This window comes from Melospiza georgiana, chromosome 1 (genome assembly GCF_028018845.1).
Source record: "Melospiza georgiana isolate bMelGeo1 chromosome 1, bMelGeo1.pri, whole genome shotgun sequence".
NCBI classification, from domain to species: Eukaryota; Metazoa; Chordata; class Aves; order Passeriformes; family Passerellidae; genus Melospiza; species Melospiza georgiana.
Window position 1 is genome coordinate 112,097,165 of NC_080430.1, and position 23,485 is coordinate 112,120,649.

At 38.6% G+C, this 23,485-nt stretch overlaps 1 protein-coding gene across 4 annotated transcripts in view; it reads right to left on the bottom strand.

The window, feature by feature from the left end:
• The window catches only part of NOL4 (nucleolar protein 4), a 187,597-nt gene that overhangs the window by 12,320 nt on the left and 151,792 nt on the right, over positions 1-23,485 (bottom strand). For all 4 annotated transcript variants that reach the window (XM_058022986.1, XM_058022978.1, XM_058022995.1 and 1 more), the window contains 2 exons: positions 22,914-23,027; positions 249-429 (listed from right to left, as the gene is read on the bottom strand). In XM_058022986.1, coding sequence (XP_057878969.1) covers positions 249-429; positions 22,914-23,027 — 295 coding nt within the window. The remainder of the gene's footprint in view (positions 1-248; positions 430-22,913; positions 23,028-23,485) is intronic.

Consider the following 23,485-nt stretch of genomic DNA (forward strand, 5'->3'; position numbering starts at 1 on the left):
ACTCAGCTTTGTTAGAGGCTTGTGGTTCAGTCTTGCCCTATTGTGTATTAGTCCCTTGAAGCTGGAAAGAGACTAGCACGCAGCGAGCAAGGATTTTGCTCAGCAGTAGCAGTTTACAGGATTGTGCTCCTGCTCATTATGTGATAACAGCCTGTGGCTATTGAACCCGATGGACTAGCTTTCTGTACAGCAGGGGGAAATACACATCAGCACATATACATACAGCCACAATTTGTGAGGAAACTCACCACTACTAGAAGCATCATTGAGGTTTAGCAGCCCACCTCCGAGCCCTCTGTAGCTATGGTAACTGTAGGTCCCGTTGCCGTTGATGTACAACACCTCCTGCGTGCTGGAAACAGCTGATGTTGAGTAAGTGACCTGGGCTGGCTCCTGTTTGCACTGCTTGTCAGCTGGAGCAGCCTCATCCTGCAAAAAACAAGAAAAGGTTTGGAATTATGGTTACATTTCACCTTGCATGTGAAGCTCTTTTTCATTAAGATTCTACATCTATTGCTTTTACAAATGTATAATGCATGTTAAACAAGCACAGATATATTTCAGATTTACAAATATCAGCATAAAAGAAACAATGGAAATAAGCAAGAACATAGGTTTCCCAAAAATCTGAAAATATTCATTTATTTGTGCTCCACAAACCAGCCATACTGATTCTCAAAGGAGAACATGTACCCTCTCACCCTGAAGAGCTCTTCTTCAAAACTCAACTCTGTCCAGAATAGTGGGAAAGGACAAGAAACAGCCATTTCCTGAGTACTGGAGTGACTTTTACAAGTCAGAGAATCATATATTTCTTGATAAGATAAACCAATACAGAATGCACCATCTACTTATTTGGATGTATCAGTCTCAGAAATGACAGAAGGAATAGAGGAATGGAATAAAACTGCATTCTTATGTTTGGAGAAGTTTAAGTGAGTGTCCTTCCACACAAAGGCCATAAAGTAAGGATGCCTTCACAAAAGTGACTTGAGTACTGTGGTTATCTGTGTAACAGCAGTGTCTGTTTGTACACCATGAGCTTTCCTCAATGCTTTCTGTTTGCCTCTTTTATGATTGTGCAATATTTAACAAAATTTAGCACAACAGCCCTTCAATTTTCCTTGAAAGGAGATGCTTCAGGTGAAAGTGTATTATTCCCCATCTGTACTCACTGTAACTACTGCTTAGAGTACCTCACTTCCATTCATGATCACAGAATGCCACAGTAGCAACTTTAGCAACAGTAGGTGAAATAAAGAAAAGCATTGAGAGAAGATTTAACCCATTTTAGTAGTTGGAAACAAGGAAAACTATCGCTGTGTGACTGCTCATCCTGCCATAGGGACCTCAGTGACACAAAATATGATTTAGTCTGTATGTATTTGAACATTTTCTTTGCTTCTTGAATTTTTTCATTGGTTTTACTTTCTACTCTCCTCTAATCAAAACATATTTCAGTGTTTTCAAATAAAATGGTTTCAAATAAAATGGACCCATGGAAGTTTTGTTTTTAAAGGACCTTTTCAGAGTAGTTAACTGAAAAAAAAATCTGCTAAAATTACCTCCCCTTTGTGTAGGATTTTTTGCTATTTTGTGCACATCTCCACTGCACAACTCTTTTATTGTTCATAAATATACCAAACTTATTAAGAATTCTATAAAATTTCTGAAACCTTTTTATAGTTTTTTCTTAGATCAAATAGTTCAAGCAGTGTTCAGTCTCTGTGTTGAAGTAAAAAGGGCTGTGAATCCTGTATGCATTAAGAGCAATTGTTGGTTTCACTTCTCAAGAAGACACTATCAGCATCTCTTAGATGAAGATCTCCTTGTCTTGCAGGTATTTATTGGTGAAAGAGACTTTCACCTGAAGCACAACTGAAAAAATTCAGGAGAAGGGATATATGTTATTAACAGAAATTCTAATATTTAATATGGAATGCTAAACCATTAGACAACTAATACCATAAACAATAAGAATGGAGCCTCTTGGGCAGTATTATGAGCTAAGGCAAATTTTTCCATTTTTAAGAAAGCTGGATAAAGTGGTCTCCTAAGCATTTCCTTCAGTAATAATAATCTTAAACAAACGGCCAGAATTGCAATGTATTTTTGCCAGGAATTCAACTTTAATAACACTTACTTTTTATCTCCAAAGGTCATTGATGTCTCTTATGAGAGAAAATATATTATTTTCTCAGAGAACATTCATAAGCTACACAGTAAAGTTATATCTTGGCAACATAGCTTAACTCATCGCCCAAAATTTTAACACTCTCAAGACTCAGATGTTCTGCCTCCTTATGTCTAAAACTGAATTATACTTCCTGCCATAGACTCACTCAGAGCCTCATTTTTTTTCACAGAGCTCAACAGCAGAACTTCTGCAGAACCATCAAGGACTAAGCTGTGTTCAAGGGGCACAGTGCAAACAGGACTAACTCCTACAGCTGAGCTGAGTGTCTCAGGATTGGTGTCCTTATCCTCGCTGTCTGGAACCCACAGATTTGCTGTCCCTGATTTACATGTCCTCCAGAGCCTCTCTAGTGAGGGTACTGAAGCCCTAACTGGAAGTGTCTTGCAGAGCAGATGCACAGAGCTCCTGGCAAAGCCCAGAAGGCAGAGCCTGGCTGGAGGAGGCAGCAGGAGAGCTCGGTGCACCTCAGTGCACACCAGCCCACGTGTTTTGGAGCACAGGGACAAGAAGTGGGAGACCAGAGCTCTGGCTTCTTGTCGCCGTGCATGGTGAAGAGGTGGAGAAATTGGGATGCAGGGTCTCAGCTGGCTGTGGTGAGGAGGGCCCTGAACTCAGAGCTGCCATCTCCTAGCAACCAGGCTCCAAGCAAAGCTGCGGTGGGAGTCGTCGCGGGAGCTGTGCCACTGCGCGGGAAGGAATGCACAATTTACAGCGCCACAGAGACGGCACACGAGAAGGGAGCATGACTCAGGTCCCCCTCAGAAGCGCTGCCCTGGGAGGCTCCCTGCCAGCTCCTCCCTCACACGAAATCCACAGGTGGTTTTGAGGTCAGAAAGCCAAGTCTGGAGCTGTGCTACTGAAGGGGGATCTTTGTACAGAACTGATTATAGCCCTACAAAACGCTGTGACGTGCCAAGGATTGAGGCTTGAGGTGGAGTCTGGGCACTCCAGTGGGGAAGGAATTCTCAGGCAGGCTAAAGGAGTTGTGGATGATGCTGCAACCAGGGCTCCTGGTTCTGCATATGAACTCTAATCTCTTGGCCACTGGCAAAAGGAGGCTTCCTCTAAATATTACACATCTCTTTAAACAGCACACTGATCACCTGTCACTAAATGATGTATAAGTTGCCATACATTTGAGACACTAAATCTGATCCTTAATTTAGCGTTTACCTCAGTCTTCATGACTCCAACTACATGCAGAAATAGGGCAGGATTTTTGTCAAGCTTTTTCTGAGCAGGCCCGAGCATCAGCCCTACTGGTAGGATTATGAACCATGAGCTTGATCCCAGGGGGTTAGATGTTGCCTCTCATACATTCCTCTGGGATTTAAGCATTTTTTTTGGAAATGTTTTTTTTTTTTAATGGTCAAATGGCAAAGTTGTGCCATTTTCCCTTGCAGCCATACCAAGGATAAAGAAGCCGGTCTCTCTTTTTCTTGGGGATGGAGAATATCAATATCATATTTATTTTGTATACCTGAGATTCATTCTTAATAGATTCATTTTCTTCATTCTTTTCACCTGAAATGCCTTTGATTTTAAACTAATGTAGAAAGTAAATATATTGTTGTTCCACTGAAAACAGACATCTTGGAAATATTCTGTGTTAGTTATTCAGCACCTCCTGTTTCTCCCTATATAATGTTTACATTGAAAAGGCTTATTTATTTAAATTTTTATTTTAAAAATACCTTGATTTCAAGACAATCATTAGCAATTAACTAACCATTTAGAGACATGTTTGACCTAACTACATGGAATATATACTGTTGTCATCATAATCATATACTAAACTTTTGATGTATTAACTAAGCATTTTTAAACTATTTATAATTTGCCTTTAATAAGAAGAATGACCAAGGTGCAGATAAAACATCTGTTCATCTAGAATTTGACTCATACTATCTTAATTTAGTATATGCCAAAGGAAATAAATCATCCCTCTAACAATATTTCTCTTCTGTATTTATTTTGGAGGTGAAGACATTTAAGTTTGAGCACATTACCTGCAAAATTATTGAAATCAGAATATGGAAAAATACTTTGTAGGTACAAAAGCATGCTAGAATAAAAACTTATCCGTGGGCTTGAAAAGAGGAAGCATGAGGTCCTTACTGTGATCCTCAACTTGATATATACCAGAGATATTTGTGTCTCAGTTTTATGTCAAGGTCTGTACTGGGAGAACACTTTTTTTCCTCCACAAAAGAGGAGATAGAAAAAATATATTTGATTTTATTTTTAATCAGGGAAGCAATTTAGTAACCCTCTGAGCACAGTACATCCTAACAACATTTTCCATGAGCTGTTGCATAACCCGTATATTGAAGAAACCCTTTGCTCTGACTGATGCTCTGAGCAGCAAATGAATAGTTTACAGAGGAATCACTATCCACAGCAATATGATGTTGGTGCAGATTGTCAGGACTGTGGTACAAAGAGCAAGGCTCACTGGCACTTCCCAGCCTCTTGTTCCCCTCCCAGCAGAGGGACAGCACACAGAACTCTTTTAAAACAGTCATCATAGAAGCATCTTTAGCAGTGTCACTGATCCCTTCTGTTCCCCATCTCCTTTACCACCTCCAAAATAACATTAAAAAAGCAATAATTTGTGAAAATCGAAAACCCTGGCAAATTTGTGCTACACTGAGTTTTGAACCCTTATACACACACGTGTCAGAAATTCAGTGTACTCCAATTAAGAGAGAGCAGTACTATTGCCTTGGTTTCCTTGCTAGCAACAGGCATGGCTAAAATGTAAATGTAAATCCGACAGGGAGTGTGTGTACAGATCAACTCACACGGCTAGTGCCAGCTCACCACAGGGCTAACAAAACTTCTGCAAAAAGAGTATAAATAATAATATTCCAAAAATGCAAAGCTGGTGACATGCACAGAGCTACTGCTTTCAATAATGCAGTACTTGCCAGACTGACAAATCAACGACTCTGAGAATAACAGCTTTTAACTGCCCCTATGTCAGCGTGATTTTTTTTCCTGTGAATTAGAAAAGAGACAGAAAGGCAAACACATTTTCACTTCATATTTCTTGATACTGCCTTTTTAAATAAGTTAAACTGAAAAATGTGGATTGCTTGTTGATCTTGTCAATAAATGCTTCTTTTAGAATACCACTTTGAGGTTAGGAAAGCTCAAATACAGATAAGTCTTCAAACAAATAGGCAAGCATATTTGCATATGGTCTTCTCCTTTTTCAGCACAGGAAAAAAAATTCATTCACTTGTAAAAACAAAGCAGGCTTTACAATTTATTTTTTTTAGGTTTCAGTAGCTTGTAATATGCTTTTAGAAGAAAGGAGATAAAGTTTCATATGTTTTTCTCATTTGAATCCCACTAACTTAATTCTACAATCAACAGTAAAATAAATTGAAATGTATGATAAAACCACATACCACTTTTCAAAGCATACTCAATTAATCCTTACAATACTCCTGATAGATAGGACTTTTATCAGTGCTTTTCGGATGGTGAGATTCTGCAGCAAAGGCAACCTTAAGCTAAAGTTACCTAATATGTAAAGTTCTTGAGTTCTGCAACCATAACAACATAAGAACTTCTCTTTGTGTAAATTAAGTTTTAAAAACTCTGAAGTTTTTAACTGGGAACAAACTCAAAAGTTACATCACGAGACACCCTGCTATATGCACAGAGGATTGTGGGGCTGGGAGTTCTCTGCCCTGCTCAGCTTTTGCACAGAGAAGAAGCTGCCAGGGTAAGTAGCCATCACCATCTGCATGGAGCAAGGTATTTAAAGGAGGATAAACCACAGGAAACCTGGCTCCCACCGAAGGGCCCAGAATCTGGCCCCTTCTTAGACACCAACCTGCTGTTGCCAGGACCAGACTGTGTACACCTCGTGCTCTGTCTTGGCAAAATCCCTGAGGATTTTGCTTCTCCAGTCTTGTCTTCTACCCTTCATCTCAGTTTCAATATTCTTGCCTAGCAAATCCTAATCTCTCCTCTCTAAATAAGTCTCTTGATTCCAGATACCTGAGCAGCTTCAACAACTCAAGGCCTTTTTTGTTTCCTTGTTTGTATTTAATCAGTGTTACAACCACTGATGGTTCCATTTGAGATTTTCTCTCTCTGCTCAGACTCCTATCAGTATCCTAACCCCAAAAATCTTGTCCCACAGGGAGCAAAGTCATGTTCCATAGTTAGCCAGAGCAGCTCCTGTTTTCAAGTCACATTATTTATCATTAGTAGTATCTGATCCTCTTACACCACCAGTTTAATCCATCTGGCCAGTTTCCATCCCACTGCCAGCCTCAGCTTGCTCAACTTCTCATAATGTCACTTTCCCTTTGTCCCTTGCTTTCACTGCTCCTGTCACCCCTCACCAGGCTCCAGCCCCAACACTTTTCTCCTCCCTTCTGCACTGAGATCAGAATTTAGCAAATAAAATACTTTGATTGTGTAAAGATGTGTATCCAGTGTTACATCCTTGGTATAAATGACATCATGTTGTCAAGAACAAACATAGAGCCTTTTTTTTTTTTTTAAGCAATGGTAAATATACTTAAGGATCAAACTATCCTTACAGGATAAAAATTTTCTCAATCTTGAAAATGGCTGTAATTATCTCTGAAAGAGTTCAACAGATGGAAGGCATAGAGAAGAGTAAATGTAATCCCTGTGGGCTGAAGGTCATGAAGCTATCATTGAACTGCACACCTAGTATTGTAATGGGAAATGTCAGGCAATCTTAATAAGTGACGATTCTACCAACTGCTTGGATGACACACATTGTTCTGACAGAATACTGGATCTTTTATTAGCTTTAATTACATTAAAGTAACTCTCTAGTGTTTAACCCAGCTTTTAATTTTATAGCTAATATCCTGGAAGCCCGGACAGCTAAACATTACTTTGGCATCACATAGTAGGCTAAATTTTCCCTTAATTCTGCAGTAAGGCTGTTGACTCAGTGTGCTTAGCAGTAGCGGAAATGGTATTTCTGCAAATGATGGATGTGAGTTTTCACTTCAGTTTTGGTTTCCATTGCACATTCTTTCTCCCCTCTCCAGTTGCTAAGGTTTGTGTTGGGATTACTACTAAATAAACTACACTAAATAAAGCCTGTTCAAGACTAGTGAGGCTTGAAAAAAAAAAAGAAAATATACCTGCATAATTCATAGTTTCATAGACCTACATAATTTCCTAAGTTTGACATCTAAGTGAAGCTACACAGTAGTCCTTTGCATTGGCTGACCTTCACATCTAAAGTACTGAATATTTATAGTCCTGTAAAAGGACTTCTTTTAATATTGTAGGATGTGCTCTTACAGCTGTAAGCTCAGCACAGAGGCAATGTGAGGCAAGAGCAGAAGAACTTCTGTACCCAAAAGCTTATCTAAGAAAAGATACTACCTTCCCCAGAAAGACTTATTTCTCTTACAGTGGAATGAACAAAAGCCAAATTTTCAATTAAGTCAGCAGAGTTTTAGTATTCACAGTAGGAAAAGCAAAGTATTTGCTACAGACTCTGGATTTGCACATAGAAATGTTAACCCTTGTGACCTGTTTGCCATGTGGCATCATGTCTTCTTACCTCTAAACTATTTTGAATAAAGTTCTGCAGAATTTACAGTCCTTATGTTGAGGAATTATTAATAGAAAATTAACATCTACTTGAAATTTCAACTTGCTGTACTGGACCCATAGCTGAAACCTGAAAAATGAGTGCTAGAATCTTAGTCTCTTTAGGAAAACACTTAAAATATAACAAAGCAATATTTTATTGAAGGGGAAGGGTTCTCTCTAATAACCTTTCCAGACTTATACACATATTTATATTTATATTTGTCACATAATATCTCTCCATGGGTATTTCTCCACCTCCCAGGTTATTCACAGTATCCCTTAAAATGATGCATCTATTGACAGTCCCATAACCTGGTGTCCAAAACCATCAGTACAGATAGATATAACAAAATAATTGCATCTTGAGACAGATTCCTTCCCCTTTAAGTTTAGTTATTCTCCAAAACAGCATTGCAGGAAAAGGCATTAGATTTATGGATGAGGTCTACTTACAGCCAGCAGAAAGACCCCTGAGATTTTATCCAGAAGTACTTAATGCAAATTTGAGCAAGCTGGCTAAAATAAAACATGAAGTAAAGTTCAAATAAAATCACAGAACTCATGCCAGATATTCCTTAGACTGGGAAATGTTTTGATAATTCAGGAGTGGACTTAGCAGTAAAATCAAGTGGGACATAATTGCTGTTCTTGGGTTTGCACACTATTTCTCCTCTTGTAAGGAGCAGCTGGGGGATTGCTAAATTGCTTTCCACTCTGTTATCAGATCTAGACTGTGTTTTTCTCTGCCACTCTCTCTGCATTATTTTCTTCACTTTTACTTACTTAAATCAAGTATGTATAAAAAATGAGAAAGCCCACTCTTGTGTGACATACTACTCAATTTGTAGCTCAGTTGGAGCTGGCTATTCCAGCCAAGCTGAACACTCGTGCTTTAGCTGTGAGTCTATCATCTCATCATTACATGGAGAGCACATCAGTCTCAGAGTAGAATTTTCTGGCCTGAAAACCTGAGATTACATGAAAAAGTGCTCCTAGCCTGCAGAGGCAACTGTAATAAACATGTCACTGCCAGAGTCTAGTACTAATGATGATTTTGCTTTGAAGTCCACTATAAAAATTTTTTTCATACTTCTGATAAAAAAATGTAACTAGAATTTTTTAGATGGTGGTGAAATATTGATACAGTCTAACTGAGGTAAATTTAGTGAAATACAGAGTCCAGTTAGGCATCTAAACTGCCTGAAATACCAACAGTGATGTGGAAACTTGAAGAGTGCCTATGAAAATGTTAAGTTAGCTGCCAGCACTTCAAGGATATCCAGACTGTCCTCCTGACACAGGATATAGAGCCAAGAAAAGAAAGCCATGCCTCAGTTTCAGGTTAGAATGGCATAGGTTCCTTTTGCTCTCAGATTATTAACTCTGAAATGAACTGTCACCATCAGTGTTGTCATCAGGCATCAAAAATGACATCAGCCAGTGCTCAACAAGAAATGAAATATGAGACTGACATGGAAAAAGAAGATCAAAATAAAAAGATGCTATTGTGTAGAAGAGAGATAAATGAACCCCAGACTGCTGCATTTCTGATAGAATGACACATCATCTACAAACTGGAATGGTTATGTTAACCTTAAATAAAAGGTTGGTGTTTTCAGATTGCAACATTTGCGTCTTGTTTTTTCACCAATGCCACATCATCTGCAGTGCAGCAAACAACCTTTGAGAAGAGATATTCTATGGCTGTTGCAAGGAGCTGCTGGAGAACCACTTTTGCTGGAGCAGTACTCTAGCAGACCCTCACTGTTCACAGTCTGTCAGCTTTTCAGTTCATTACCCACTGTGGTAGCAGAAGTGCAACAGGAGCTTTCAGAGGCCACCAGTGCTGCTGTTGAGCATGGACACATGGATGAGCTACTCCTACAGTTTAGTTAACTGGGATGCTCAGACCCAGGGAAAGAGAAACTGTTCTACTAAAGGACTGTATTTCTCTGCCCAAATGGAAAGGGATAGCATTTATCCTTTCCTGTGGCCCTTAAGATAGGGGCCTTATCTTTAGTGAGGTTCTAGATAGTTGATTTTTGAATGTGCTCTCCTTGGTGTGGCTTTTTTCCCATCAGGAATAAAGGAATATTAAAAAGCTTAATGATTCAATGGAGCAATCCCATTTAGGTGGACTAATGATAGAAAGTGGCCTTGCAAGTTAATTTTCTCTATAGCTCCTGCTGTTCTTCTCTTAGGTTGCACCACCATAGCTTTCATATCAAAATTCCTAAACTATTTCATCAGCTATATTGGTCATGCTCTTTCTTTTTCTAGAGAATTTTAATATATGAAATCATTTAGACAGCTAGGTATTCCGCCACTACTAATTGAAAGTTGTCTTAATATACAGGACAGATGCCCAGTGCAAGACTGCACAATGCACCACAATGTGTGCACAGCAGGGACTTCCTCTGTGCAAATCTAAATTATGTCCAACAATGGCTGGCACCAGGTTACAAGCAGCTTCAGACATGTAAAAGGTAGGACTGGGCCTGGATGAATATGGGAATTGTGCCAATACCTTTGGGTTTTGGCAAAACTCCTGTGGGTGGCAGTGTATTTCACAACATACACATGACATTTCCTACGGAGAAAGCAGTACAAATCCAGACAGAGGTGTCATGTGAAGAGCAGAAGAGTCTTCAGCCACCATTTTCTGCCTTGCAGAGGAGGATAACAGGAGAGAGGGCAGGTAGAAATTTTTTCCTCCCTGTTATACCAGCAGAGGGAAGAAGATTGTTAGGGCCCAGGCCTCCTACAGAATTTCTTCCTCTTAGGACAGGCAGAAAACAAAAGCAGATTTTACTCTGACTTGAAGAACAGCACGATCCTTGCCTTGGACCTTATGACAAGTTATTGATTGAGGCTTTGTTTTTAAGTAGGCAACCTTGAGAATCCCCACCTCCTCTATTTACACCTCCTAACCCACTCCCAGCCCCCATTTCCTATTAAAGGAAAGGAAGTTTCCCTTGAAAGACTACCCCAACTCCTTCAGCCTCTGAGGGGAGAATATGAAAGGATCTTTTCCTTCCCTCCACAGAGCTCTCAGCCTAAGGTCACTCAGGACACAGGACGTGGGCACAGGTTTGCTAAACCTGCTCCTTCCTAAGAGAATTCATTTTGTATATGCCTGATCCCAAAAGTGAAGCACTGCACAATGAACTGCAGGGCCTAGGATGCCCCTGTCAGAACTAGAGTAGCTAAAAATCTGAAGAAAATAAAGGTAAAAATTCAGGGGAAATGAAGTCGAGGTTATGTCATGTTTCTTCTCATCTTGCTACATAAACCCTCTCAAAGCCAATTTCTTTGCAGAGGCCAGCACCTTGCAGAAGATGATAGCTACTGATCATTTTTGCTGCTTCTTTGTTGACAGGCAGTACTAATGGAGGAGTCTGAATATCTGACTTTTCTTCCAAAAAAGAAACAACATAAACTGCAAGGAAACAATGCTCTCTTTTGCCATCCCAAGAGTGGTTTTGCCTGCAGGTAATGGTGGTGAATGAATCAATGTTTTACTGGAACTGATGTGTGATGACAAAGGCATAGCAGTACTTACTGCTGAACCAGAAATATGCAAAGCAAGAGGAATTCCTCCTTTCCTTTGAGAGTGTAATCCTCTCATTCAGAACAAGCCTTGCTATGCCTCAGGCAGCTCCACTTTTATGATAACTATCAAGCATTTTACTCAGTACTTTTCATGCCTATGTGTATGGTCCTAAAGAAATTATCTCAGTAAGGTATTCCTGCAGGAGTTTCTTTCTCCCCTTGCCAAAATGCCATTTTCCAGTGACTGTGATGGACAACATTTTCAGCTGGGATAGATCAGCATTACTCCATTCAGTGCAGGAGGACTGTGGCACCAGAGCACCAACAGAGAAAATCTTTAAACTTATGAATCAAATGTTTAGGAAGCACACAAGGAACAGTGTGTGGGAGTGCTGGAGCAATGCTTGTGCCAGCTTTGCAGATTTATTACTACAATATCATCATGGTCACCATAATTAAACCTCCCACTATAGGTCTCTTCATCTACTGCACTACAACTGGTATTACTCCCACCACTGCCAGCCTATTTTGTTGACACAAAACAGTTTTCCATTCTCCTGCCAGATCTGGGATATTGAGATGTGACCACTGAAAAAGGCTCTATGGAAAACTATGGGGTACATGATTTGGATTTTGAGTGATTCTTCCTATTTCTCTTCTGCTCCAGACTTCCTTTTATTATTACACATCATGGAGTGTCTGTCAGGAGGAATGGGCCAAAGCACTTTATGTTAGATTCCAAATTAAATTCTTCTTCATTTAGAAACAGATGACGGCCTAGACATGAAGCATTTGAGGTCAATGCTGAATTAACTTCCTCATTTTCAACTAATTAAAAATGTCTGTGTGTTCCACTTTGGAAAGGAAGAAAAGTAAGCCCGCTGCAGATTCCATCCTTTAGTTTCCTCAGGTAAATTATAGTCAAAGTTATAGATCTTCTGGGAAAAAACCAAAACACCAACAAGCCCTGGTTTTCTTGTCTGTTAGAGAGTGAGCAATTGCTTTTTTTTTACTCACTTAATGATTGATTCTTCTTTTCAAAGGTAGGTTCAGATATTTTAAAGATATTTTACCCTGTGTTTGAAAAATTTGAATGCTAATTATTTTATTTCAAATCTGCATTAAAACCTTAACATCATGTTTGTGGAAAACAAAATTCTTTCTATTAATTCAATGCAGGGTGTCTGTTAATGAACACTGTCTCAGGCAAAACTTAACTTTTACAGTTTAAAAAAAATATTTTAAAAAGAAATGGTATTAAAAAAAACCCAAACACACCTGACCTCCGCACCCTGTCTTCAACTATTTTGTAGAAAGAGAATATTTTGCTACCGAAGAAGACTTGCTCTAATTTTTTTATAGAACTTTATAATCCTTTAACTTCAGTGCTGTGAGGCTTCTGTATTTTAAAAGATTAAGTAAATAAGAAGTGATGTTTGGGGCATGGCCTTTTGACTCCATAATCATCAAACCAAAGTAGCATATGCCATTGGAAGAAACAAAGAATGAACTTAGACTGGCCTTTCGAGGATGCACTTTCTGATTTGCTTTATTAATGGAGACAGTAAAACTGAAGCTTAATATGAAATACCATGAGTAATAAGCATGAAATATGTGTACTGCAGTGCAAATCTGTTCCCCAAATATTCTCATTTCAAGGGAGAATTCTTTTGGCACAATGCCTGGGCTGCTGGCCACAGCCTGCTTGGCTGCCTTGTCCTGTGCCTAGCCTCTTTAGCAGCTGGTGCTGCTCTCAGGCACTGCATTCAGCTCCTGCTCCCACAGCTTATTATAGGTTTAATTTTTTTCTTAGAAAAATATGTTTCTAAATTTAGTTTAGGACATCAAGCCAGTTGTTGAATCACAAACATGTTCCTGCTACCAAACATAAGCAGTCTGTGCATTCACTTGTACATGTATTTTCTGTGGGCAGAACCGCATTTCCTAATTGAGGAACACTTCTGAATCCATTGTGCAGCTGATGTTTGGAATTTAGGATTAATTTATGTCTCTCTCAAACCTACTAAATCGAATTCAATAACCAAAACCAGAATTTGCCTCTCTTGAAAAATAAGGTTTTGCTCATGCACACTGGCTTTGCGTTGATGTCATTAAAGTGGCCCAAACTCTGCGTGATAATGGGGATTTACTCACCAGAAACATTATTCCCTGCCTGTGCTCTGGGCAGGAGGGTGTGTGCAATGGAGTCATTAACTAAACACAGGAAAAGAAATACATTCTTGTGTCTATGACAGAAACATCTGAAAGGCAAGAAAATGCTTCACATTTAATATCTTCTTGCCATAGGGCAAGAAAGGAAGGGCTAAGTAAAAATGTTCTCTGTTCCTGGCTTTTAAGGCTGGAGCAGGAAGAACAGAAGTCCTGACTCTAAGCCCTCGATCCTCAAGCGTGAATAGAGAACTCTTATATCTACACATTCACTGGCCTTTCCTTTTCTGCCTCCTTGACATAAAAAAAATGTTAAAGACACCTGGAAGAAAGCTGTTCCCAACCCTGTTCATTTTCATTCCACCTATGGTAGGAAGGGGGATAAGATTGCTTAAAAGTTCCTGTCGAAGGAACAACACAATATTCTATTTTTGAGCCTTCAGCTTTGTCAACCTCCAGAACAGAAAATTTACATTGACATCAATTTTACTTCACATTCAAGATCTTATTGCAGCTCAGGGTGCCTTAAAGTATACTCTGAAATCAGCAGCTTGAAATTCAACTACACACACTCAGCACAAAGAGCCTGGAAAAATACAGCATTTTCTAATTTAATGATCTCTGTGTTGAGGTGAAAAATTAGCTCTTCACCTTAGGGCCTCACTGAAAATCCAAGGCATGAAATTATTTGCAATTGCATGCCTTGCACATTATTCCTTTCCATTGCATGTAGCAAATTTAATGTAGGTTGGTGGTTGGTCTGGAGTGAGGAGGGAGGGGGGCTGCCCTGTGATACTTGGCATCCTCTCCAGCTGCATCTGCTAATGACAGAGCCCTATCCAGCGCTGCTGAAACCAGGAATTTTGCCACTGACTTGAAAGGCAGCAGGATTTAAAATTACAATGCATACCACTTATTTTCTTCCCCTTGACAATATGGCCAGTGCATTCTGGGTAGGAAGCTAAGCTTCCCCATACTTGTACATAATTTGATCTCCTGACAATAATCCACATGCAGCTAAACGGTGCCTGCATAACATTTTTTGCCTCAGTGGTTAAGGCCTATCATTTGGAACCACAAAAACAAACCAACGACCAACCTTGAAGTAAAATAATCACTAGGTGGGGAAATGATGGGAGTGAACAAGGCCTGAAATGCAAACTGGAGTGTGGGTATCCAAGGGCATTACAGTCATCTTAGTGATAATTTTGAATGCAGATAAAAAAGGATAAAGTACTGAAGGACAGAAGTCATTCTCATCCCTATTAAATAGCAAATCACAAAGAGATGTCTGAGCACAAAAAGCTATTACTAATAAATCTTCTGTAGTGTAAGAGGCATTGAGCTCTTTGCAAGTTAAGTGACATTTGCCTCTTGTGGATTTTGGGATTCTGATTTCTATTTGTTTGCTTTATGTTAAGTGAACCATCTGCTTCCTTTTGCTCTTTTCTAAGACTCAAGAAACCTCCCATTCTGAAGCAAAAATCACTTTGAGCTGGAATTTTTCAGGTCTTATATAAATACATAGCAGAGGTAGGACATGGCCCTATCCCTCTGCACAGCTGCCACTTGGATCAAGTGCATTTTTTTCTTCCATCCTCTAGAGCAAATTAGGCTGTGAAACCCAAAAGGAAGGGAACTCCTGATGCTGTCTCCTCCACCTCTTACAAGGATGTACAGTTGATGTGCTCTCCCTGCATACTGAATAGCTGTGACAAGGACTCCATCACCCTGACACAAAACCTCTTCTTTGTGCTCCCTCTGCATTTGCAGCTTTCTGCCACAGCAGCACTGCCTCAGCAGGGCATCCTCCAGCATCAGCTGGGAGATATTTTTGCATAACTCCCTTTTCTGTGACCATTGTTGTCCAAATCTGCCCCATACAATATATTACCCTATATTGCCACTATAAATAACAGAATATAGAGAAAAATTTAATACCATACAATTTTTTCCTTCCTCCTGGGAAGTGTATTGATCAGGAAAGACAACAACACACAAGCAAGGACACAAATGTATATCTTTCTTCCTTCTTTCCTGCTCTCTGAAAGGTAATACATGAGAAAACTCCTCAGTGTCAAGATTTAGAAGCTGGGCATTAATTGCAAAATTCTCTCTGTCCTCCAAATACAAAGGCTTAAAAGTCTCCTACCAGTCACCGCTGAAAGCCAGATACAGTGATCTTGCATTAGAGGTCCATGCCCTCACTGCAATTTAGATTTTTCATTCATTTCTACCAAAGCAGTTTCACAATTACTTGTAATTTGTCCACCAGTAATTTCCTTTCTTCCTAATCAAAACACAAACTGCTCCTGGGCTGCAGTAGCCAGATGTTATTTTTGTTAATAAAACAGTGCTTGAAGAGTCTTTTTTTATGTCAACCCCCTATTACATGCAGCAAAACAGCACCAGAAATTGGTGGAGGCAGATCAGTAACATCGCCTCACAAACCTCAATTAAAAAAAAAATAGGAATTAGATATAAACAGAAGGACACACCATAGCAGTGATTTCCTAGTGGCAGTACATGTGCACTTTTATTAATATTCAGATGTATTGCATTAGCACAGAACCTGTATCCAGTTCTGCAACCAGCACTTGTACCAATCTGCTCTATTCAGGTTGCTGCTATGACAACATCCAGAGTCAAATGTTAGGTCAGCTCCCAGCATATGTGTCTAGGCCATAATTCATTTGTCAGAAACCTAACAGCCACCTATTCCTACTCCTCTAACAGATAAAAGCAATATTGTTAAAATGACAAAGTGCTACAATATCTTTAACAGCCTAGTCACTGAAAACTTTAGATTTTCCTTGCTTTTCCCCCCAAACAAAAACAGCTGAGAAGGATGTGTTTGAAGTGCCTATTTGCAAACTTACCACAAAATCACAGAATAAGCTGAGTTGCAAGGAACCCATCAGGATCATTGAGTTCAACTCCTGGCCCTGCACAGACTCTTAAGAGTCCAAGAGTCTCACCATGTACCTGAGAGCATTGTCCAAACACTTCTTTGGTGCTGTGACCACTTCCCTGGGAAGCCTGTTCCACTGCCCAAACACCCTCTGGGTGAAGAACTTTTTTCTAATTTCCAACCTAAACCTCCCCTGACACAACTTCAGGCCATTCCCTCTGGTCCTGCCACTGATCACCACAGAGAAAAAATCATTGCTTGCCCCTGCTCTTGCTCTTGTAGTGAAGTTGTAACTGCAGTGAGGTCTCCCCTCAGTCTCCTCTTCCAGGCTGAACAAGTAACCTCAGCTGCTCCTCATACAGTTTAGGATAATTAAATTATCTCTTCCTCCACCACAAAGATTACTGATATTTAATTTGTCTGGTTACAAGTCACAGCATAGTAAAAAAATTACCGCTGTCATCTCGAAGAGAGATTTTTTTAAAAAATGCATTCAGTGTTTATCACAAAGAACTGTTTCATAGCATCATAGAGCATAATACTCAGTGAACATAGACTTGCCCTTGTCAGCTTGAAAAGCTCAAATAAACAAAGACTTTTTTTTTTTTTTAACTGAGGCTAGCACATCAGGTCAGTGTATTGTGAGGACAACACCTTTATCAGATTATAAAGTTGTCTGACTACTGCTATTTTCATGTAGTCACTGGAATGAAAGGAAAGTGTACCTTTTAAACCCATATTTTTAAAAAAATTAAATGCAGAATAACTTTTTCTCATCATGTATATTCTGTAAATTATTTACAGACAAGCATTCCATGAAGAGACTACTAATTTAAAGAGCACCAGCCCTGACTGAGAAATGCCATTTTTAGGATGAGAAATATGTGAGATAACAATAACTTTCATTTTCCTCTGAGCTTAAGTTTTTCTTGGGCTCAACTTGTCATTTGCTGTGTATCTGCAATAGAATCACACATTGCATGTCCAATTTCATGTCCTTGGGGAATAAGGATGAAAGAAGTGTATGTAGCTCCCTCCTTTGGCTGATCAAAAATTGTGCATGCTATTGCAGCTTTTCCATGACATTAGTCACTGAAGTGGAGTCAAATGGCTAAAATGACATGGATTGAATCCAGGAGAGCATCCAGGCCACTGGCTTTGCAGTCATATGGGACCACTATTCTATCTGCAAATATAACAATGTATTCTCAAAGGTCCAGATTCCTAACTGGTACAAATCAACATGTTGTGAATGAAGCAACATCAATTTTCTAAATGATCTGGCTAACTATACATGACATGTCCATAAAAAGGTTCATATACTTCTACAGTCATATTACTCTGTGATTCAGTTCTTTTCCTGCTTTCCTATATTCATCCTCCCTCCTCATTCCCAAGTGCTGACATTTTGTCTTGATTGCCAAAAACTACTCATTTCAATTAGAGAAAAATGTTCATTCATAAATTTTGCAACATGACAGCATGCAAAAAGTATAATTTCTAAACCAAAAACCAACAAAATGTAGCTCTTACAGAAAACCACTTGTGTCCAAATGAAGGGGAAGGCATTTCTTCCTACTACCATTCTTATGTGGTTTTCCACAGATAGATTCCATCTAGTTCATCTTCTGTAGGGAAAATAAAGAGGCAGGTGCTCTTGCATACTGTATATAAATTATTATTTACTCTTACATCTTTCTTTGAAGACTTTTAATTGGTTTCTGGGGTTTTTTCCTTAATTTCAGATGGAACAGTAGGAACACTAACCCACCTTCACTTTCTCCAGAGTCCCACAGCCCAGTCCTGCTCCACACTTTCATGTTGGGGTTTTACAAAAAGTACAGCACTCAGTTATCTGTTTGGAAGAAGCAGAGACTGACAATGGTTCAGCTCTTAGAACAAAACTTCCATTTTTGTGATCAACAACGAATTGAGCCACATGACCAAGGTCTCTGGAGTGCAAAAAGCAGGCATCCTGCCCCTCTGCTCACTGCCCAGGACATAATGACAGGATGGCTTTTCTCAGATTTTTATATTTATTTAACCATTCTTCTTTTGTCCAGCCAAGACACAATTTGGTTTGTAAAGGGAAGAGCATGGCAAAAGAAGAATGGTTATATTGTTCACCATATGCAATGAATACAAGTGAAAAGGGCTGCATTTTAGCTCTACTTATCTTGTTTCATGACTCCATTGTTCATTGTAGTTCAGAACTTCCACTAAATGCAACTGCTTCATACCAAATATTGCTAGAGATGTAATAAGGATCTTGAAGGATTATCCCAGGAGAATATCCAAAGTAGCACAGAAAACCTTAAGGATTCAGATAATGCCTCTTCTATCTCTAACTGAAGCAAATCATGTAAGGTTGATTCAATTATTGTTTCTGATTTTTTCATCAACTGTGATCAAAAATGTGTTTAAAATTCAAAAGAGCTACTATTTTTCAGTATCCAGACTCAACAGAGGTGATTTGTAATGAGACACAAAAACTCCTCATTGCCTCTGTGCCATCTTCCTGATTTGGACTGTGAAAGATCAACCAAATTTAGCCCAGTGTCACAAGCATTTCACTGTTCAGCAGTACTACTAGTAAACCTAGACAATTTCAGCATATAAATCTATAAAAATTGTGCCACAGAATAAATTATTTTTGGTACTTGGCAGAATTTAAAGGTGGAAGTGACAGGACTCTTCAGTTGGGTAATAGGTATCAAATATATAACTTCTCAACACTAAAGCTTCTGGCCAACCAAACAGTCCTTGATCTCAAGATAATGAAAATGCACTGTAACTTAAGAGAGCACTTGAGTAACATCTAACATAGTGAGACACCCAAAGCATTGCAGTCTGAGCTACCACAGCCTTGTAAATACATTGATGTTTTTTAAAAGAGAAGTCTCACAAACTGACAATGCTTTCATTGTTGCAGTTGGGAAATTATTGTTGCAGTATTGGGAAATTACTAGTTTCCTGGAAGACAAGAAAGCATTTATTTTCCCATTAAGAAATAAATTCCTGGCATGAAAAAAACCAATGTTGAAAATAAGTCAGTGATGCCAGTGAAACTAGATTTCATTAACTTATTTTTAAGATTGGATTTTTTCTGGCAGAAATTTTCAGCCTTGAGTTAGGAAATACAAAGATCATAAGGTAGACAACTTTATCACTCTTAACACTGTCCCCAGATCATTGCAGCTATTGGAAATACTTCTGGAAATTAATCCATATGATAAAATATTTGTATGTGTAGAGACACATACACATAAGGAGAGGTTTCTTCTGAAGAGAAAACAAATGGGGGCATGGGACTGTAGGTATATAAAGCCAGTCCTTAACATTCTTTCACAATACTTGTGAAAGAAACAGAAAATACACATGAGCATGGCCAACACTATCTGTTATAAAAAACTGAGGTCTTCAAATGTCCCTAGTTTTGACTTTTAAGCTGCTTACTTCTGCTGAGCAGTAATTGAGATGGTTTTTCATCAAATCACAGCTAAAATTAACACTCTAGGCAACAAACTAATTTAATTTGGAAATTTCTGTCATTTTTAACAAATGGACTTCCATAAGGGACATACATGCAAGATACTCAGAACTTCCTGCTCAAGGCCTGTGTTGTGTCAGGGAGAGAAGGAATACTGGAGAAGAAAAGGAAAGGGAATAAACAAGACAAGAAAAGGAGTTCAGGAGGCTGCAAGGTTTTACCTTAGCTTCACGAATGGGCATAACACTCATGATGTTCGTAATTAATTCATGATTTATGGGCAATATTCTGAAAAAGGTGGTGGTAGGGATGCAAATTACAGAATTTCAGAATTACAGAGCCCTGTAGGCTCTGTTGGAAGACCCCTCTGATATCATCGAGTCCAACCTATCACGAGAACGTTACCGCATCAATTAGACCATGCCACTGAGTGCCACATCTCATTTTGAGGCAGATCACCTGTCTGGAACACAAAAGGCAGAATTTCACTGTACTATATGCAAGAATAAAGTAGCCTTGATGCAATGCTTCTATCCCTGAGGGGAAGTGCTGAATGAGTGCCCTTACCAGATCCTCTTGACAATCTACTTTCCAGGACTGTCTAATGCTTATCTTCAATTTTAAAATCTCTTTATGTAATTTATGAAGTGTTAATTTTCATAATCAAAATCTTATTTATCTTATTTCTCCTTTCTCCCTCCCAAGTTTTCACTGGCATCCTCAAAGCCTGTCTAAAAACAAGGCTCACTTTTTTTTTTTAAGAGCTATAGAATAACAAAACAATGTGATGAACTGAACTCTTCCAATCTTTCTGTTTAAGAAAAAAATCTAATGAAAATATAACATTTTAGATATATGTAAGAAAAGTGAAGGAAATTTAATAGTAACTTAAGAAGAAAAAAATAGGAAGACAAGCACAATAGAATGCTTTTACCTATTACTCACACTCTCTGCATGTCAGGATACAGATCCAGTTCTCATCTCAGCAGATGAACTAAGCACACTATTGTCCATTAAATACCACACTCTGGAATGCTGTGCTCTCAGTCTACTTCATTAATTTCCCATCCTCAGAATAAATAATTTAATTTCAATGGAACTGGGGCTAAAACCAAGGTTTTCTCCTTCTCTAATGATTTATCTATTCCACCCTGAATGTTAAATTTCTTACTAAATTTTATGAAGCTACCTAACACACACTGCTATATTTTTTCCAGCATTTTCAGTATATCTACTCAGCATATCTGCCCTGAATTCACAAGTAGTTTTGCAAGCACCAAAGTTACACCAGCTCAGATTATTTACTACTTGCTGAATCAAATGGCTGGTGCTATTTGCAATTCCACTGTGTTCCCAGAACTCACTGGCAAAAAGGGGGAAGAGCTGAAGGAAGCAGAACCCAACACCCATTGTTCATAGGCAGCTTTGCTGCTTTAACATCACCGTTGCAATTAAGGCAATCAGTTGGGAGATATTCTGACTACAGATTTTTAATTCTGTAATGAAAAGTAAAGATATGCCTCTCCCCCCAAAGAGGTTATCAAGTCCTTGCATGATAGCACTACATATAAAAGAAAAAAAATCCTATTAATATGGGTGTTTTAGTTCTGACTACCATTTAAATATTGATTTTTGTTTCAACAGGTCTCTGGCTCCCTGAGGAACATTATGGGATTCTCACTCAAATCACCTAAACTCTGCCTCACCCTGGCTGGACCAAGGGATTGAGCCACTAGTTTTGTGCAATGAAAGTAACTGATGTTTGTGCAAGTCATTTCTAGTTCCCCTTGGGCTAAGAGCACATTGACTTTGTAGCTTTTCTTTTTATTATTACTGAAAAATCAGAGAGAAAATGAGAGACTATAAAACTTGCACAATCTGAATGAGCACTGCTTCTAAACTAAATTAAATTTAGTATTACAGTGCTTTGACATCTCATGTGATTTGTAAATCTTAAGGCAAATGTAGTACAATAATGAAAATACTAGCAAAAAATATCACGGCAAAAAGAAATAGCAACATACACTCTCAGATCCTAAAGTACCCATTTTATAACTACAGCAGTAGTAATCTTTTATACAGTTAGGGCATGACCTGAAAGAACTCAATGGACTATGCATAAAAGGAAAATGTTCTTTTAAAAAATGTTCTATTCCACAAAATAAAAATTCATCAGATATGACAGAACACATTTTGGAACACATGAGATATCACTAAGATTTTTACTTTGTTACAATCACAAAGAGAAATAAAGCATAATAGTCTTTGTAATATGAATGTTAGACATTCACTGTATCTGTGGAGTGAGGAAATAATCAAAGCCTGGAATGAACTACCAGTTAGATTTTTTAAAAACTGAAAGAAAACATGCAATTTCCAGAAAATTAAAGGCAATAAAATTGTAACATGCACAACAAAAAGTGAATAATCGCACCAAAAGAAAAAAAAAAAGAGCTTTAAAAACTCACTAATAAGTTAATTGACAGCATTTTGTTATACAGCATTGCAACTTCTCTGTTTCAGGCAAATAGCTATTTTCAGTCAATAATAATATTTCACCTTCTATTTAAAATGCATACACTTTTTCAAAGAGAATATGTGCACAAATAAATACACTGATTCATGGACACATGAACCAATTCTGTTATTTATGTACATGATATCCACTCTATGTTCAGTTCTTTTTAATTCTAATACAGGCATTACACATTATGCTCTGAAAATCTACAGCCATCAAAAAGTAAATATATAGCTTTATCCAGCTGGACATTACAAATATATTAGACACCCTGACACGGCTTATGTAAATATAGACAAAGACATGCTTGTGTATTCATTTAAAAAAAACTACAGCTTTTGTATTTTAATTAACCTCGCTAGCAAGAAGCACACAAGGCACTGCACCACCCTTCTGCATGGCACCCTATGTAAATGAGTCCAGTGCATTGATAAATATGGATGTGGCAGACCCCCAAAGAGCACAGTACCTGCTGTCTATCCAAGCGCATCCTTTTTGCAGCATTTCTGCTTTCACTCTCACAGGCGGAAGCCAGGATACTCTCTGCAACTGCTGAAGTAAGGTGTGAGGGAATAGGTCGTGACTATGGAAGAGAAAAAGAAACACAGGAATTATTCCCAGCGAAATCCACGACATCCTTGTTCAAAGCACACCGTACCATCACCTAGGCAGGAAAGTCCGCTCATTGAAATGCAGTTTATACCAACAAAACAGGGAAATGGAACTTGCAAAGATGAAAAATGAAACTAGTTAGATGTTAAAGCTGCAGCTGATCCACAGATCCACGAGAAGCCCTTTCCCCCCACAGCTCTATTGTCCACTGTGTTTAGTCTGGCTCATTAAGCTGTACTTTGAACAGACAGTGGCATATTCTCTGCGTTCCAGCAGCACCCTGGCCGTCTGATTCTTGTTAAGAAAACTGAAAGGCTTTTTATCCTGTGCAGCATGTGACAGAGATGAGTAGTGTTTTTTTATAGTCATAAAAAAAAGAAGAAAAACCCAAAAAACAAAACCAAACAAAACAAAAAAACCCAAGTGATA